This window comes from Rhinolophus ferrumequinum, chromosome 4, assembly GCF_004115265.2.
Source record: "Rhinolophus ferrumequinum isolate MPI-CBG mRhiFer1 chromosome 4, mRhiFer1_v1.p, whole genome shotgun sequence".
NCBI classification, from domain to species: domain Eukaryota; kingdom Metazoa; phylum Chordata; class Mammalia; order Chiroptera; family Rhinolophidae; genus Rhinolophus; species Rhinolophus ferrumequinum.
In genome coordinates, this window is record NC_046287.1 from 100,217,566 (window position 1) to 100,237,379 (window position 19,814).

The following is a 19,814-nucleotide window of genomic DNA, read 5'->3' on the forward strand; positions in this document are numbered from 1 at the left end:
TTGGATTTCACCCACGGAGACAGATGTGTAATGGTGGAGGTGAGAGGATAGTGCCAAGCATGCTGATGAGCTAACACCGTCTGGCCCAGTTTCCTCTTTCCACTACACGGAGGAGAGGACATGGGGTGCGAGGGTGTCCAAAACCAACAAGCAGAGCTCTTCTTTCTGACTCGCCCTCGCATTGCACCATAACAAATGGCACAGACACCGATGCGTCACCATCAGATAGGGCCCAGTGAGACTCCGAGTGGCCTTTCTCATTCTCTTGCTATTTATTTCCCTTCTCACAAAAATCGGCCAGTTACTGCCCTTATTATTTTTTCCCATTCTGCAGATCTTCTGCCCATACTTATACATGGTTGTCTCCTTTAGTCTCTTTAATGCCTTAACCTGCTGCTCCTACTCACTTTCTATGACCAGATCCCGTGATACAGGCTCTGTTCTACTAAGGAACTCACCTTTTAAAAAGGGCTCTCTTTAGTAGTTTAAATTTTTCATGGTGATTAATTTTAAATATTTAAAAAGTACAGAAAAAATATAACCCATGTGCCCACCATTAAGCTAATGAGATGTCAACATTTTGCTGTATTTGCTTTAGACTCCTCTTTTATATGAATAAAATTTATAGTTACTTTATCCTTTCCTTCTCCCTCTCTCCCCAGAGGTACCTCTGTCCTGAAGGTGCATGTCATTCTCATGAATGTTTTTGTGCTTTCTCTACATAGCTATGTATCACTATATAATATTGTTTTGTGGGTTAAAAAATGCTAAATAAATGGTATTATGCAGGATGTATACTTTTTCAACTTTTTTTTTTTCTATTCAACAATGTTTTAATATTCTTGTTGATACACGTAGCTGGAGTTCATTTTTATGATGTATAATATTTCACTGTAGAAAAAAATCCACGGATTTTAAAAAATCCACTTCTCTACTGTAGGATGGTTAGGTAGTTTTCAATTTTTTGCCATTACAAAAAAGGCTACAATGCACGTCTGACACAGCTATGAGTCAGTACTTACATGCATTTCCTTGTGCTGGGTTATAGGGTAATCCCATTTCAACTCCATCAAGTATTACAAAATTGTCTTCCAAGATATACCAAGTTCCACTTCAACCAGCAATGAGTAAGAGCTCTCCTTCCCCCATATACTTAGTGATACTTGGTTCTATCAGATGTTTCAACTAGTGGCAGAATGATGGGTATGAAATGGCTTCTCACTGTAGGTTTCATCTATATTTCTCTGATTACTAGTTAGGTGGAACATCTAAATGGAAAACAATTTTGGTGGCCATTCAGGCTTTTCCTATGAAATGTCTGTTCATGTCCTTTGCCCATTTTTCTATTAGTCTGAATTCTAGGATTTTTAAAATATATTTTGTTGGGTACTGATCCTTTTTTTGGTTAAATGTGTTGCAAGTCTTCCCCCATTCTGTGAAGTCTTTTAAATTTTGTTTATGGTGAGTTTTTAATATAAAAGCCTTTAAAATTATATGTTTTCCATTATCCTTTGTGCTTTTTGTTACTTGTTTTTTTTTTAAAAAAAACTTTTCTTACTCTGATATAAAGCATCTCCCTTATATACTTTCTTCTAAAAATCAAAAAAAAAATCCACCTGTTTTAAAGATTTATTTAGAGTTTTGTCTTTTCTCATTTAGGTCTTCAGTCTATCTGGATTTTTGAGAGAGAGGAGTATGTGTATGGTGTGAGGTAAGAATCTGATTTTTACCATACAAATAGCCAATTATCCCAGCATCATTTACTCAATAATCTGTTCTTTTCCCACTGAGTTGTGGTGTCAGTTCTGCCAGATACTAAGTTTCCACATGTTTGTATGGCTCTGTTTTCAGGCCCTCTGTCTGTTTACAGTGACCTATTTATCCCACACGTTATGATTACTTGCTGATGTTTTGATATTTGGTATGGCATGATCCCTTCTTCAAAATTGTCTTGGCCCTTTATACTTCAATATGAATTTCAGATTTAGCTTGTCAAATTCTGTAAAAAGTACTGTTGGGATGTTGATGGGAATTCCACTGAATTTATATAACAATGGGGAGAAATCGTCATGTTTATTTTTAGGTTGAAATAAATGAAATTGCCAATACTTTAATATACAAAAATGGCTCAAAAATGGTTTAACTTAATAATGAATGTTTCCATTTAAGAATATCAAATATCTTTATTTAGGTCTTCTTTTATATATCATTTGGTAATTTTATGATTTTTCTCTTTACATATCTTGCTTATCAGTTGCATTTATTCCTAGATATGTTGTAATTTTTGTTGTTATGCAAAATGGTGTTGGGTTCTTGGAAGAGACACTACCTGAATTTTCTCTTTCCCCTTTGGGTGTTAGTCATTATATCTACCATGTAGACTCATTTAGAAACGTGATGGTCTATTTTGGGTTGTTGAGATAATTTAAGTGTAGGCCTTGCTTCTAGAGGGACCACCTAAGTTATTCCTAGCCACTAAAAACATAAGAATTCCCATGGATACTTACGATTATTTGCCTTTACTAAAGGGAGCTGTATCAGATTGAACCAACAGGACACAGAGCAGGATTTACAAATGTAGACGTCTTCGGGGGCCTGACACGTAGCATCAGTAGATGGGGGCGAGTCACGGCAGGCACACCGTCTTTTCCCATCTGAAGGTGGAAGCATTAGCTCCCATCAATTGAAATTTGGGACTTTGAGTACAGTGTTGTCTTCTGAATTTTAAAGAGAAGACAAATCTGAATTTTTCACGTTGAAGCTCATGGTTTTTCAATGCTGGCAACCAAGTCAACTTACATAAGTTTGCTGTGAGTGCCAATAATAAAGTGTGTGCTAGGTAGATTGAACATGACCTTGACCTAGAGGATGTCCACGGGGAGACGCTATTATATTTTTATCAAGCAAAGACCTCCATGATCTGGCTCTGCCTAGCGTTCCGGTTCGTGTGCCTGCGCCATCCCTAAATGTATCCTTGGTGTGAGCCATACTGATCTCTCGGCCACTCATAAGCCTCTGTGATTTTGCACATGTTACTTTCTTGACCTGGCCACTTGATTAGCATTCAGTTGTTATGAATTTTGAACTCAAGGATTAGCTGCTGTGGGAAGCATCTTCTGACACCCTTGGGTCCCTTCTCTGTTCCTCTCGGATCACCCTGTGCATGCCTCCGCTCTGGCGCTTCCCATTTGGTAGTAAATTCGCTGACGGTCTTAAGTTGCCCACTCCACTGCAGGCTCTCGGAGAGCAGAAACTCTGCCTTCCTCAGTGCTGAGGCCTCAGTGTCTAGTGCTGTGTGGACAGACAGCAGACACTCAGTCACTGAGCCAGTGTCCAAACAAACCAAGACAATGACAAAGGGAATTTAGGGGGTGAGGAAAGGAGTGAGCTTTGCACTGTTTGTCAGTGTTAGGAAGCTACGGTGGTAGTTAATGCTGACTCCATAGGTGGTAGTATTGACTTGCCACCTGCAGAAGGCCCAGCTGTCCTTGGTCTATGAAATTGTATGTCAGGTTATTTTGTCATCTTAATGATTCAAAGAGCTCCAGTTCCTAGTGCTTAGAAATGCAAACTCAGGCAGTTTTTAGAGTTCTGCTAAAATATTAGCCTTAAAGAGTCAAGTAAAACTTCACACTGAGTTATTTTTGCAGGAGTTTATAGTGTACTCCAAGGAATCTGATGGAGATTCAGTGTCAGGACTTGAATTGCCTATTGTGTTGGTTCCTGATGGGGGTTGTGGATCAGTTTTTGGCAATGTTGGTCTATATATTTATCCATGGGATGCTGCCTAAATTTTAAACACATGTCTAACCACTTCTGGTTTTTTTTTTGTTTTGTTTTTTTAAGTGTTTTTCAGGACTCCTCAGCTCCAAGTCAAGTAGTTGTTTCAATCTAGTTGTGGAGGGCGCAGCTCACAGTGGCCCATGTGGGGATCGAACTGGCAACCTTGTTGTTAAGAGCACCAAGCTCTAACCAACTGAGCTAACCAGCCGCCCCAAGTTTTCAGTATTTTCAAGGGACTTTACAAATACTTTTATTTCTTTTCTTTTCTGTTTGGATGGTCTATCCATAGCTGTCAATGGTGTATTTAGGTCCCCTACTATAATTGTGTTTTGGTCAATTTCTCCCTTTAGTTCTGTTAGTAGTTGCTTTGTGTATTTTGGTGCTCCCTTATCATAACAGTTATCTATATATATGCCCCTAATAGATATGGGGGCATATATATTGATAAGTGTTATGTTTTCTTGTTGTATCGTCCCCGTTATCATTATGAAATGTCCATCTTTGTCTCTTGTTGCCTTTTTTATCCTGAAGTCTGTTTTGTCAGATATCAGTATGACTACAGCCACTTTTCTCTGGATGCCATTTGCTTGGAATATCGTTTTCCACCCTTTCACTTTGAGTCTGTATTTGTCCTTGCAGCTGAGATGCATCTCTTGGAGGCAGCATACGGTTGGGTTTTATTTTTTGATCTGCTACTCTGTGCCTTTTTCCTGGTGAGTTCAGTCCATTTACATTTAGGGTGATCATTGATACTCATTTCTACCATAAGGTGAAGGGCAATCTTGCCACTTACATATAAGCACCACATTGCCCAGGGAAGAGCATGGAGTAGAACTTTAATCCAGTTCTCCACTGAGTTAATAAATCTGTAGAGCTCTTGGATTCACCTATTTGATGAAATAAAGGCACACTTTGTGTTTGCCTTCTGTTCCTTACACAGAAATCTGACTTTGACTTGTTGCTTTCCTAAATTGGCTGCAAGTCTGACCAGTGAGTCTTGTTTTGTTGCTCTGTTGAGCATCTGTACTTCTGACTTAGAGAACATTATGTCCATCCAATGTGGCCAAATTGTCACCACCAAAAGTCTCTTCTTCACCCAAAGTCCGATTCAGATGACATCTCCTTCATGAAGCTTACCCCAAACACCCCAATCAGAGGTGCTCATTTGTATCAGTGGAATTCGTACCATTCATGTTGTATGTTTACGAATCGACTTTGTACCTATTATGTTTTTCAAAGGTAAGGACTAAGTTTTGCTCATTTTCATTTTCTCTAGAATACAACATAATGTCTGGCTCGTGGTAGGTAATTAATGTTTGTTGTTTGAGTAAAATAAAAAGTAAATTTTGTTTGTTATGGTTATGATAGTCTTGGCTCTCTAACTAATGATAAATTCTTGAAGTTGGCACATGATATATTTTCAATAAATGGTAGCTATGGTAATGGTGATGTATACAGTTCTAGGCACATTGTAAGTAATCATACCTGCAGATTGGTAGCTCTTAGAGGCATTGGTTAGCTAAGAGCTCTCTCTGAACTAAGGACCATAAGAACCAATATATAGATTCAAGATAGCTAAAAGTCACCCAAGAAAATTAGAGATAAGATGTCTGATTGACTTTCCACAAAGAACATAAAGGAGATTTCACATATCCACTCAAACTTTGGAGGTTTGGAAAACTATGTCAAGGGAAGAGAAATCCAAGTTTAGTAAACTACATAGGCTGACGACATTGGGAAATGACGGATGGTGGACTCATTACGTGGAACTAAAATGAGGAACGATTCCAGTGTTTTCAAGTGTTCACCATGTGGCTTCTTCCTTCTCTGTGGAGAATTTTACCCTAAGATTAAGACTCCTCGCAAACAAAGCCTTTGCAGATGGAAGGAAAACAAACTGCTGACGTGTGGAATAATCTGAGACACAGTGAAAGCAGCCTTATGATCATGTGTTAAATTGGAAGAGAATTAGGAGCTGTTTAAAACATATGGTCTCAAGGAATTCTGAGGGGCAGTGTGATCCTGAGGAGACTGCTCTTTAGCCATGAAAAAGACAGAGAAAGAAGGGGGGCTCTTGGAAAAGAATGAGATCGAGGGCAGTGGTGAGAAAGCTGTGTAATACTCCTCTACATGTAATAAGGGAAAAGCCATAAACAAAAGTCCTTTCATTTGGGGTAATGTCTAGTGCTTCACTAGTTTAACTCACAAAATTGGGTTATGATAACAGGAGTTTCCAAAAGCTTTCAAGAAATTGTAAACTGGTTGACTTGAAGGGGTTGCGGTTGAAGTGCGCACCTTGAAACCGTGCCCAGAACACATGTATTTCTAAACATCTAAAAATGAAAAGCATTTTTGTGCCTACTCGCTGTGAACTTTGCTGTTCTCTAATGAATTATTTCAAGATGATTCAGGTACTTTAAATGGTCTTGGAAGACGTGTCAAGGGGTGCTAACTCTATGGTTATTAGCTATGAAACCTTAGCTATCAATTGTGTGTGTCTACAAATTGTAAACACACGTGCGCCCTCCCTGCCCGAGGGAGTTCTGTGACATGTTCAGATTTGCCATAGCCCCTCCATGAGGGTGGGCGCATTTATACTGCAGGATACTGCCATTCATCTAAGTGGCCTTTCTGTGTGTAGGTACATACTGTCCCTAGGACCGTTTTAAGGCAGGGAAATAGTATGGCAATTGCCTCTTATGCAACGCGGTACTAGTGTCAGTAGAAGAATAGCTCACTAAATGATGGGAATATATACCATACGGCTGCTGAAAAGAAGGAGGCAGAATCATATATACTGACATGGAAAGACCTCCAAAACATATTGTGATAAAAACTAGTCACAAAACAGAGTACGTAGCATGACCCCAACTCAGATTTATCTTAGAGATGCTGGCTTTCCCGTATAACCGCACTATTGGTCATTCACTGTAATCCGTTATCGTCTTTTGTTCATCACAGCAGTGATTACTGATTGTATGCTGTATGCTTATAGTTTCATTTCTTTGTTAAACTTATTACCTGTAATTTTCTGTTAGAACGTAAATTCAAGGTCCCTATCTTGTTCCTAGCATATTCCTGACACAGAGTCGGCTCTCAGTGAATAGCAGTTGAATGAATGAATGAATGAATGAATGAATCCCATTTATCATTTGTCCCACACTCGCCCCACATATATATGTATGTGCCCCACATTTGTATATATGCACATATATAGGTAAACAATGGAAAAAATTGTTGACAAAATACACATTAAGCAGTTACATGTGTTAATTCTCCATAAGGGAAAATTTTATAGCTAATTCTGTATATCTGTATTATGTAATCTTTTACGATGACAATGTATTCATGTGTCACTTATTTAATTAAAATAAATAACAGTAGTTTTAAAAATGAAATTGTAGGCTTCTTTACCATCACCAAAGAGCCACTGAATTAAAGTTTAAAAACTATATTTGATTCAAATGCTTAAACATTTGCAAAACTTTATGATATTGACTACAAATAGAACGCTGAAATATTTTTGAAGCAAGAAAAGTAGATTTATACTTCACAAGAATTTATAACTTGGGATTAAAGCAATAAAAGGACATATCCAAACCCATTCCATCAGAAGACTGGCCCTCCTCTAAAGTGTGTGCGTGTGTTGGGGGCATGATACATAGTATGTCTTCTGAGTTTTATTTTATTTTGCAGAGGTGTTCAGTTTAATTATATCTGAGTTGAATAAGATGGCTACGTAAGCTAATATACAATCTTATTGTTTAAAAATCAAGTTCTTCACTTGGTTGTGGGGTGGAGAAGGAATAAACTTTCTTAATTTGTCTTTCTCAGCAGCAATTTAGAGTCATGCAAGCGACGGGCCGAGTTCAACGAATAGATTATCTGAGAATATATTTGTGTGCATATTTTCCTTAATTGAATTGGGCATAGTGTGACCCCAGCTGCATTGCTGTGTGGCACTGTGGCACTTTAGGTCCTGGTTAAACTGTTTCAAGTTTGTACTGGGGGTGGAGGAGGGTTTCTGTGCAAATTCTAGACATGTGAATTAGAAAAACCTCCTCTATGCACAATGATTTTGCTGAGAGAGAGAAGACTTATTTAATGTAGTGTATGCAGGTGCCTTCTTTCGTCACCCAGTCTTTAGTGTAGATTGGAGACCTCCTCCTACGCTAAGAGCCCGAACAGGGGCTCTAGTTGGGGGCTTAGTGACTTCGGACAGGGGACAGTCCCTGAGATCTCTGGGAAATGGCCAGGAGTCTACCCTTCCCCATCCCCCTGCACATCCCCATATTTCTCTATTTCTCTCCTCTTTGTTTTTCTTCATTCCGCATTTCTTTTTCTCTGCTACTGGTCCCTCAAGCACCGACTGCCCTGCAGACAAAACAAGCTGCTGACCTTGGCCGTGTCAAACTACAGTTCCGTATGTTGCAAGAGGTCACAGAATGGATCAAAAGGGGAGGTTTATTCACAGTCAAGAGGAACAAGTGTAATGGGTATGAGGTTTCCGTCCGCCATGGCGAGCAAGGGTCGCCCTGGTGGACAGTGCCTCCTGGGCAGCGTCCATGCTTTCCTGCGCCTGCCTGCCGAGGGCCCTTTTTGTGCCTGCTCGCTGCCCTTTGGCTTGGGACTTGACTACTCAGCTTCCAGAACACTTTCTTGAAATTGCATTTTTTCTATAGAATCACTGTGCCCCACTGACAGGTTTTCCTGAAAGGAAATGAGAAGGGAGGAAAAATGCTCTACTCCCCGAAGTCCTTTCAGCAGGCATTTGACGGCCTGTCGTCTGGAGGGTGAGCTCTCATGTGTGCCCTGCTTCCTCTCTCCTATTTTCTTTGGAATAGAGTAAGTTGTCATTTAACAAATAACAGTGATCATGGGCCAGATCCTATCAGTGGTCCAAGGTCACTAAAATACTGTCAGTATATAAATTCTTCCTGAGTGGCCAGGCTTCATAGAAGAGAGGCACCTCAAGTCTCTAGCGGGTGTACAGTTGATTCTCAGGGCTTTTAAACTCAGTCTGGCTTTCCAAAGGCTTAGAATATTATGAACTACTTTTCAGTCTTTTTCAGGCTGTGATCTTGCGATTTTTCCATTTCAGCTTTGGAACAACCAGTGAGTCAAGGAATATGACTTTGGTTACGTGTAAGTAGACTCATAGTTTTGTTTAAACAACTAACCATAAAAGAGTTGGTATTTTTGAAGATATCTACATGCAAGAACATAGTCATAGAGCATATTGCACGGGCTGCTGAATGTGCGGCCTCAAACGGGAATCTTACATATGACACTCTATAAATACTATATATACATGTAAGAGATTATCTCTGGAAAATTAAAAAGTCCCTTTCCAAAAGGCGTAGTAGTTTTAAAGAGTGAATAAAGGGAAGAGAGAGAGAAAATCGACAACTTAGTATAGTTGAATTCAGTAAGTGCAAACAGTAGCATATTAGAATATCTAGAAAAGATTTTATAAGAATTTAGATAAGACTCTTTTTAGATATTCTTCTTTTCAGAAGATTAAAGAAAGCTGGGAGGGAGATTATTGGATTTAGAGTCGTTTGACATTTGAGCAGACTTAACTAATTAAACCTTCTGACACCTTCAAACGAATTCTGACACCCCATTGGCCAATATCTGTATAAATGAAGTGGGTCAGAAGGTAGCATTTACTAAGTCATGACTACGTGCCAGCTTTGTTGTATTAACTCATTTAAATCTCACCACATAAACTGTGTGGTCAGTATTACCCCAATTTTATAAATAAGGAAATAAAGGCTCAAAGAGTAAGGATAAATGCGTTGCCCAAATCCCTGAGCCATGGGGACAATGCTTGGACTCAAACCCTCCCTGACGCCTCATTCCCTTTGTCGGCAGGGATGGTCATGGGCCAGTCTCTTGTCTTGTTTGTCCTCTAGTCCCAGAATCGTCATGAGCTTTCAAAATGGGTTCACATTAATTCTTTAACCTACATCCAAATTATGAAAACTGAACTTGTCAAATGTACTTTTTTCAAAGAACCACCGAACATCTTACATTAACATTTCATAAAAAGTATTTTGTGACCAAGAAAGTTGGGGAAATACAGAACTTGAAACCACAGTTGACCTGATTTCTTTAGTACAGGACTGCTTTGAGAGTTCAGTACACTGGTGTGAACTCTGAATCTCTAAGGGGAGGACATTACAGGTATGGCTTCACAAGCTATTTATTTATTTGTGTATTTATTCATCCTCTTATATTGGTAGAATACCTCAAAGTATTTGTTTTCTATGAAACTACCCATCTTAATAGTGTGTCTTCTTGGACAAATCACTTTACCTCTTTGGACCTAAATTTTCTATATTACAGATGAGACTAAAGACATTCCAAAAGTCCCTTTAGCTTTTAAATTTCTATGACACAGCTCCCCTCTCCCCACCAAGTGTAGCCATTTTTGCTACCAAGTGAACTTGCTAAGGATAGAATAAGATTTTCTGAAAACCATTCATTCATTCATTCATTCATTCATTCATGAAACATTCATTGATTGTCATACACTATGCCAGTTTCTGAGGATAAAAAGACAAATACGAAGCAAATAAGACAAAGAGGGTGAGGGCATGATATGATACACATACGTAGTAAGAGAGCTTACACATGAATGGTGATACAGTGTAGTAAGAGAAGAGCAGAAATATGCAGAGATAATACAGACACATGGGAAGTTATGATTCTAAAACTTACGAAGATAGAATAGAAGCATTCATAAAGAATAAAGACTCATGGAGGACCCGCCTCCTCTTTGCAGGAGATGAGTTAGACTTTCGGGAAGGTGAACACCCCATCTGGGCCTTAAGGGGGATGGGTAGGCATGAGGAGAAGGGCAGGTACTCCAGGCAGAGGGGCCACAGGAAAAGCATAGGGGTTGAAGCAGCACAGCGTGTGTGCAGCGTGCAGTGATCTCCCAGGGGTTGGCAATTGCTGCAATGCAACGTGTAAGGCAGGGGAGGGCGAGCGTAGAGTTGTAGGCACGGGCAGGGCCAGTTGTTGAGGGCTTTCTCCGTCAGACTCTTGACCTTAGTCCTGTGAGGAAGAGCCCGTGGCACACTTGAACTAGGGAACTGACATGTTCCCAGCTGCCTTTTACACAGCTGTGTGGAAAATAGACACAAGGAGAGATTAGACGGCTAGGGAGAGCAGTGAGGACTCCACTGCAGATCTTACGGGGTCGGCAGTGGGCAGCTGAACCAAGAGAGTGACGGGAGGACAGCAGAGGAAAGGATGGATTTGAGGGACGTTTAGGATTGAGGAGGTAGAACCTGCTCCGCTGGGTGACTGGTGAGAGGAGAAGGCGAAGGGGAGGTCATCCCCTTCCAATTTGGATGATGACACACACGACGTGAGTACAGGAGCTGCTGCTTTGTGGAGAAAAATGACGGGATGCGATCTGCTTAGCGTAAGGCCTCTCAGATACTTGGAGGTATCTTAAAATGGAAGATGTTACACCACACCCCTTTCTGTGCATTACATTCAAACGGAGAATTAATTTTGAGCAGAGGATTCACACCTAAGGACCACTTCATACTGCCAGTGATTTGATTTAGGTTGTTGGGATGTTGCAAGTAAATGGCCATTCCATTTTATTTTTTAACATAAATGGAATTATTAATCAAAATCATAAATAAGGTCATTTTAAGCTTATTTAACCACAGAATTATGAGGCAGACAATAGACAGTGTTTATACTTACTGATTTAAGTCTGGTTGTTTTTAAAAATATATTTTGTGGAAGGAAAATGAACGCAGGACCAGTAGTTCAGATTTTTGTTAACCAGTATTATATCATTTGAAATATTCTTTTTACCAAATCATTCAAATCAGTGTAGGTGAATTGAGATTATAAATCTCCGAACTTCGTCTGTGCCGAGCGCTCCTCACTCGCCCTGTTGTCGCGCTGAACTGAGACCTGTCCTCAGTGGCTCCTGCCAAATTTAAAGCAGATTCCACACGGATCTTTCTAGAGTTGGGAATATTATCTCCTTAAGACCTGGCTCAGATATTTGAAGTTGACATAAACGTGAACCAGAGCCCAGGTTTTTGCGGCCCTGTCAGCAGGAGCTCTGGGCGTACTGGATGGAGGGGGTAGGCGTGGGAAGGGAACGAGGGGAGGAGGAGGCGGAGTAAACACCAGGAAAACATCTCTTACCGGGTTCTTGTTGGATTTTGTGGTTGTTTTTGAACCAGGTTATCTGAGGCTCGGGGACCCCGTCGGCACGACAGGCGAGCGTGGTGGAGCTGCTGACAGCCACTGTGTGGTCGCTGAGGTTTTGCAGGAGGTGTGGCGCTTCCTGGTCTAGTGGAGAAAGAAAGAGAGTTGGTATTACTCACCCGTCTTATTCTGTTACTGTATACACAGATCAACAGTCGACGTATACAGAGAAACAGCAAAACTCAACGGTACGATTTCATGCATAGTTTCCCTGAATTTCTCTTCTTTGGTTACCTCACTGCTTCCTCTTTATTAAGTTGGTATAATAAACTGAAATTCATTTGAACACAGAGTAAAACCAAGAACTGAATTCTATATTTTTAGATTTCAATATCAAGGTTTTTACCTGGCCAACTAGTTTTCTTTCTTTTTTTGAGAGCTTTTCTAAAACCTAAGGATTTTGCATCGTTTAGGAACCGGAAAGGAAAAACGTGATTTTGGATATAGGTCTGTAATGACTTTTTACATAAATACATAGCATAGTAGCGATGAGTTAATACAATTTCGTATGTATTAATGTGTTTGCGAGGGCATGTGTGTTACTCAGCTGTCAGTCACCTAAATTCCAAGGCAGCAGACCAAACAGGAGAAGTTCTTGAACTTTGAAAGCTTTATTGATTTTTTTTTTCCTTCCTCCATTCCTTTCCCAAATGCAAGCCACCAAAGGATGAATTCAAGAGGCAGAGGCACAGATTTGTGGTTTTTGCACTATATAATAGTACAAATATTGTATTTTATATTATTTTCTCTTAAAACATACAAATATGATACAATACAATTTACTTTAATAAAATGCCAACCAATATAGTACAACAAAATGAACTTAATACATTAGGATGCAATACATTACAACATTAAATCCCACGTAGGAACAGCAGTACCCCCACGGCCCCAGAGAGTACAGTGTCTAGGTAACCAAGACAGTCAGTCCTGCTGATGTGCATACATTCTAGGTAGGCGGACACTGGATGCGTAGCTCCAGCTGCCGAGGGAAAAGAATAAAGACAGCTCCTGACGTCTTTCCCACCCTCCGAAATGATCCGTTTCCCCCCTTGGAGCAAATCCTGGAACAGAAATCAAGAGTTTGGGCATAACTTACACATTCTGCGTCACTGGTTTCAGTCACACAGTATGAGCTTTCTCTGACCATTTCTGATTTCCTCATCTTATTGTACTAAAACTGTGAAAGCAGCTTAGGAGGGATTACAATGCTATGAGAGATGACACACTGTCATGGCTGTGCTTCCATGTCCCTGCAGAATTCCGCCGGGTCCCCAAACCTTTCTCTTTTTATTCCTGCAGGAAAACTTTCAGGATTAGCATTCATTGGAGCAGTTTAGAAGCCTCAGGTTAAGAAGTTATCATCATGTAACAGAACATGTTGGGATAGTGTAACATGACAGGGTTCCTATTTGTTGGAAGAAACAGATTTCTCATTCAGTTTTGATTTCCATAGCTTATCATTAGTCTTTTCTCATTTCATGCAAAATGAAATCTGAAGGCAAAAAAGAATGCTGAAGGAAGTGCTCTGATTTAGAAACTTCAAACATTGTGTGGAATGAATGATAGCAATGATCCTTTTGCCTGTTTCACTGTCTTTCCTGGTCTGTCTTGCCCCCAGGCAGAACGATTTTAATATTTGTGTTTATATTCTCTACAACCTGCCAAATAGCTTTTCCTAACTGAAAATGTAGCCATCTGTCAAATCCTTCAGTTTTGATAACTCTTACAGTGGCAAGCCAACTTGGACATATCTCATTTAAAACTTGGACCCAGTACACTGAGTTACATTTTTAATAGCTTCTCAGAGCACATTTCCTATTTCCCATCAGTAAAAGTGACAAACTAGTCCATCACTGCTCACAGGCCTTAGTGTAAGAAGGAAGTCTGAATACAGGGCTTACAACACCCAAATTGTTTGCATAGCTACAAGCTGTGACATCATCAACACAGGCAGGATTTGACTTTCCTGGCAGGTGTATTGGAAAGCAATGCTTATATAAATGAGAACATTTTATTTTAACACGAATGTCATGAGGAACTCCCAAAGGCCCGATCTGCCCTTCACAAATTTCAGACAAGAGAAACAGCAGAAAGGCTGCAGAATAAACATAGGACTCTCAATTAAATACAAAGGTCATATAAACATGTCTGAAATACATGGTATTCTGAGTTTTTTCTTTGTACCCATTTCTGAAAAAAATGTTCTAGGAGAAAAGTCTCATTTTTGGCTAGTTTCTAAATGACCAATCAACCAAGGAATCATTTTATCAATTCCCACTTTATAGTAATCTATTTTGACATTTTAAATACAAGAGGTACATTGAACCCATATTTTTAAACCTGAGTTAATTGATGGCAATAGATAGCTGCTTTCTAAAAATGGAGCTGGTCCCTTCAAACTGAGAAAATCAGAAATAACTGAATATTTCTGCTGGTTATCGATAGCCAAAGACAGCTCCTCCCAGGTTTTTTGACATTTCAGTGTTAGGCCCCAGGGATCTGCCACATCCCAGACATAAATACAATGGGGTTTGAGGAACCAGCCTCACGCCCTCTACTCCATCTCACTTCTTGTCCACACTCGGCTCTCCTTTCTTTCTCTTTTCCCATTATCCTCCCCTTACTCCATACACAAGAGTAACTAGCAAAATAAAAAAAAAAAAAATTTTCTTTTTGAAATTCTCTGGAAGGATTAATTACACAGTGAAGGATTAATTATTCTACAGAATTCTTAAAATCATCTCTGGGAAGTACTTAAAGTCATCTCCTGTAACTGTGCATACCCTTCCCTTCCCCCATGAAAATTGCAATTTTAAGGGGAAGGAAGTGATAGATTCTGCATGTCCAATTCACCATGTTTTCAAAAGCACTTCCCAAGCCATTCCATTTGCTTTTTCAGCTTTCGTAAAACTTGAGGCTCTTAAGTTCTGTGGTCCGAAGGCATTGTTTCCTGAAGGAACACACTGACTTATAATGAACAAAGACGCCAGGCACAAGAGCCATAGGTAAAATTTCAAGATACAATTGATTATTCTTTCCTTTGGGCTGACAACTTCCAGGTTACTAATTGTTTTCAGAGCATTCGGGGCTCCATAAAAGTGGCATTCTGGGGAAATGGTATTGTTTACTCTTTCACACTTGACAAAAGCAATTCCCACGTGAAAGACAAGTTTAGCGTGGGACAGAGTCTGTTACCTAAAGTAGGAAACAGTCTAGAGAGTTCCCAAGCCTGAAGAGTTGTCATATTGTCACCTCCTGTTGAACTGCCCAGCCACTTTGTTCTCAGCCATGGCTATTTTGGTCATCATAGTTTGTTTCCCAATAGTTCACGTAAGTCGCGTATAATGATCAATCATAAATGAAAACCACAGAATAGTGCATCTTAAATTGGTGAAAAAGTCACTTTCCCCTCAAATGCAAGTTTAAAACAAGAGATTATAATCTTTCTTGATTTAAAACCAGTGTATACTTTTCAATGAGTCTGAATTCTGCTTTTGTAACTTTGCCATTTCTTAATCCCCATTAAAAAAATCCTGTTAACATAAGCATATGGGGAAAGTGGACTTTGTTTTAGTGGACAAATTTTAGATTTACATTTAGAAGAATGCATTAAATGTCTGGTCATAATAGCCTTCATTTCCTTGATAATTGATTGTGATACACCTTTGAACACCGTCAATTAAACAGGATAAAGTTCTTTAAAAGAATAAGTAGGGGACAGAAATATTTAAAACGAAGGTGTGATCCACTTTCCTTCAGGTGCTGTCAATAACCGTTTAGTCCACTCAGCAGCAGGGAGGAGGGACTGTCCACTGGACCAGTTTACCAACTACAGGAATTGCATGAGAGGAGGAAAGTGGGCTTGATTTGGGTGGATTTTCATGACTCATACTGTGACACACCTTTAATACCTCTAAATTACACCATCTTGCACCCCTGGGGCCCATTTTAGAAGCTCCAGCTTAAGATTAATGTGCTTAATATTAAAAAAAAAAAAAAAGCATTTTCAAATAAATAAGCATTATAACTTGCTATCCAGGTGCTATTTACAAATCAAGAGCAGATGAAATAATACAAAATAAAACCAGGCAGAGGTCCGACAAGAGTCTCAGATTCAACTGTACTCATTCTGAGCAGGAAAATTAACTTATTCATGTCCATCTTTGGCAGAAACCAGCATCTGTTTAAATTATTCAGTTTGTGCAGCTTCGAAACTTAAACATAAAAAGAGGTTGGCATCAAAGTGGAAGGAAGGGATGAGTTCCCAGCTGTTGTTTATCAGGCAGAAGACAGCAAAGAGCGAAAGCACAGAGTGTCCTGCAGGGATCCTCCAAATCCAAACGCGCACCAGGTCACCGGGTGGCCCCAGGGAGACCCTCAGCCTGATGGGCGCCCAGCGCGGGCCTGGGGTTCCTTATTACTCCTATCATGTCCAAACTCAGTTTTGGGAGGAGCATCTCCTCTGAGCCGGAAAGTTAGCAACAGTGACAATAAATCAAGATGATATGAGACAACTGTTACTTTTGAATGAGTCCTTTAATGTTTTACATTACTTTGTGTGGTACAATCACTCCGTGTGCCTTTAAATTTGGAGATCCGAGAGAAAACAGCCTTTTTGTTGCAGTGCTCACCTCTGATTGTAACTTCTTTCTTCTGAAGGATTTCTTCCCCTGTGTATATGTTCCTGGCTCTGCAGGCGTAGGTGCCTGAAGCCTCCAGGGAAACATTCTTGATGACAAGGTCCAGAGTGATGGAGTTCTCCCTGGTGACGGCCATGTTTTGCTTCCTCGTACTGTGGCGCATGGTTCGGTTATTGACCGTCCGCAGCAGAAGCCAAGCAATGTCTCTGTATAAGAACTTGTTGACTGTGCAAGACAGTTTCAGGTCCTCTCCTTCCGTAGGCATTTTTTCCAAGTTAATATGAAATCCATTTGGCACATCTATAACATAAGAATAAAGAACTTCGGTTCATAGAAAAACCAACGTGTCATACAAACAGAAGCGATATCTCATCACCAGATATTCAGAGATGTGAAGAAGTGTTCCTATGCAAATTGTCTCAGCAGCAGCATTAAAAGGATGACTATTTATCTTTTTATTTTAGGGGAACTGATCAAACATAGCAGGTAGAAACCAACCAAGTCCATTACATCAGAAGCAGGAAATGCCAAACAGGGCAGTTAGTACGATGGCACATTTTCCTTACTTGTCCCAAATTGTTCTCCAAAGTGGATTTTTTTTTTTTAAACTTGGGATGATAACCACATTTCCCATTTCTTTATCATGTACAGAGCTGCTACTGGTAAATGGGCAAAATAGTGAAATAATAAGAGCAATTTGTACTAAAAACCAAGGTGAGCTGGAAGTCCCAGGTCATGTTAGGGGACTTGGGCCATGCCAGTCAACACCACTTTAATCCTAAACTTCTCCAGGAAAAAACAACCCATTTCCCAGATTTCCTACAATTAGGTTGATCTCATCCTCCTCCTCCTGCTGTCCCACTACTTCCCCTGCTCTCTGTGGGCACAGCAGGCAGTGTGGGCACGGCGGGCAGTGGGCACAGCGGGCAGTGTGGGCACGGCGGGCAGAGTGGGCACGGCGGGCAGAGTGGGCACGGCAGGCAGAGTGGGCACAGCGGGCAGTGGGCACATCGGGCAGTGTGGGCACAATGGGCAGTGGGCACAGCAGGCAGAGTGGGCAGAGCAGACACAGTGGGCAGTGGGCACATCAGGCAGTGGGCAGAGTGGGCACATTGGGCAGTGGGCAGCGAAGGCACAGTGGGCGGAGAGGGCAGTGGGCATAGCAGGCATAGCAGGCACAGTGGGCAGAGGGCAGAGGGCACAGCAGACAGTGAACACAGCGGGCAGAGTGGACAGTGGGCACAGCGGGCAGAGAAGAGCCAGCTTACTTGCTCAGGTCCCCTTTTATGGTGTTTGTTCCACTCAGACATAAAAGAACAAAGATTTCCTCTGCAAATGCAGACAACTAATCTAGAAGAATTGCCAGATCCCAACATAGGGGTAATGGCGGGGAGAATACGTTTAAAATCAAAAAGCTTATTAAACACTTTCTGAAAGTGACTGTGTGATTGAAAGCCATTTCTCCAGTGTCCTTTCCCAGCTAACCTCCGGCTCCATCTCCTAAGCGCCTCTGGCAGCACCTCTGAGCGCTCCTCCTTGGCTTTCATGCCCTGCACCACCTTCCAGCTTCTGTGCAAAGTTCCCTAGTCTCATTTTGGAGCATTTCACCAGAGGATTTGTAAAAACCACTGGCTACTGGCCCTGAACTGACCTGTTCTCAAAACCCTTACATTGCTTGTTACTAGTGGCGTATCTGTATTTGAGCAAAGAATTTGGGCCAACATTTTACAAAGTACTTTGAAGATGAAAAGCGCTATGTTATGCTATTATTATTATTATCCTTTGCGCACAAAGCTATAAAGAAACCTTTAAACCTTAAGGGGACAATAGTCCAAAATTAGATATCATATCAACTCTTTCCTAAATCTCACTTTGCTTGTTTTTCTGATTTTTCTGGGCTTTGGCTTTATTCTAAAGTGTCACGTCTGAAGAAATGCCAAAGAATTCATTTGAAACCTGGGAGTGGGGGTAAGGGTGGCTTATGAGACTGTAGTGGTTGGAGAGAGAGAGGAGACCTGTGGAGGTTTTCCTGCTTTTAAAATGAAAACCTCAGAATGTGCCAGAAGATGCAGAAAGCTGACAGTCATTTTTAACATAACAATAAGGTGTCAGAAATAGCCCCTCTAATTCAGCACCTTTTTATATTTGGGACATTTTCCAAGTGTGAGGATTAAAACACCAGCCATCAACTTTTACACAGATACTGGAACAGAAGTATTGTGTACGGGTTGCAATCAAATCATTTCTTGAAAGACCACAGACTCCATTTATGAAGTCTCATCCTGGTATTAGAGCCCAAGGGAGCCCCAGTAACACCATGGAGATCATGTAGAGAGTTTCTATTTACTTTAGTGATTTGAAACTTCCTGTGGAAATAGCTCACAGGTTTCCTGATGGAAGATTTTGTTTATCTTTGCCAAGCACCACCAGGAATCTCAAAATAAAATGCATTTAGTGACATTGGGAAACTAGGGAGATAAGGCACTGCTGTTCCTGTTTCACCCTCAGTAATTGCTAACACACCCACAGCCATGCTGAGTGCCAGCAAAACAGCAAAAACACACACATAGGAAAAGAACCAAATAGATTGTGAGGTCTGTTTCTCATACAGGGGACACTGTTGCTGAAGCGAATTTGGTGTATGTTATCAGATAGCCTCTTAGAAATGATTCTTTCTTTCTCAGCATCACCTCCTTGGTATTCTCTTTTGATCCATGGAAGATGATAAATAAAATGTCCCAAACTAGTTAATGAATCCAGAGGGATTTTCCCCCTTAATTCATGTTGATCTTTTTTTTAGCCTGAGTACAAAAACAGACCCAAGAAAGAATTGCCTTCTAACTCTCAAAGTGAAAACAAGAAATCTTCCCACACTTCAGTCTCTTTCAGATTTAGCACAAGCATCCACAGCACCAATGAGCACTCATGCACCTAACACGTCTCACACCCACGGCAGCTTAGGGGGTGTCATGGGGAAGCCGCACCTCTTGTTCAGGGGGGACAGTCAGCCTAGGGTTAGGTGAAGGAGTCCCGTATTTACAAAGGGGGAGACACTTTGACTTGATTGGTCAAATGTGAATTGAGTTCATGAAAGAGAAGCATGGAAATTAAAAGTATAAAAGGTCTCTCATTTGTCAG

The 19,814-nt window shown here is 40.6% G+C and overlaps 1 protein-coding gene across 1 annotated transcript in view; it reads right to left on the minus strand.

Moving 5' to 3' along the window:
• FLT1 (fms related receptor tyrosine kinase 1) overlaps positions 1 to 19,814 on the minus strand; it is a 159,265-nt gene that overhangs the window by 52,080 nt on the left and 87,371 nt on the right. The window contains exons 13-14 of the mRNA XM_033104221.1: positions 16,668 to 16,976; positions 11,971 to 12,117 (exon numbers count right to left, since the gene is read on the minus strand). Of these exons, the coding sequence (XP_032960112.1) occupies positions 11,971 to 12,117; positions 16,668 to 16,976 (456 nt within the window). The remainder of the gene's footprint in view (positions 1 to 11,970; positions 12,118 to 16,667; positions 16,977 to 19,814) is intronic.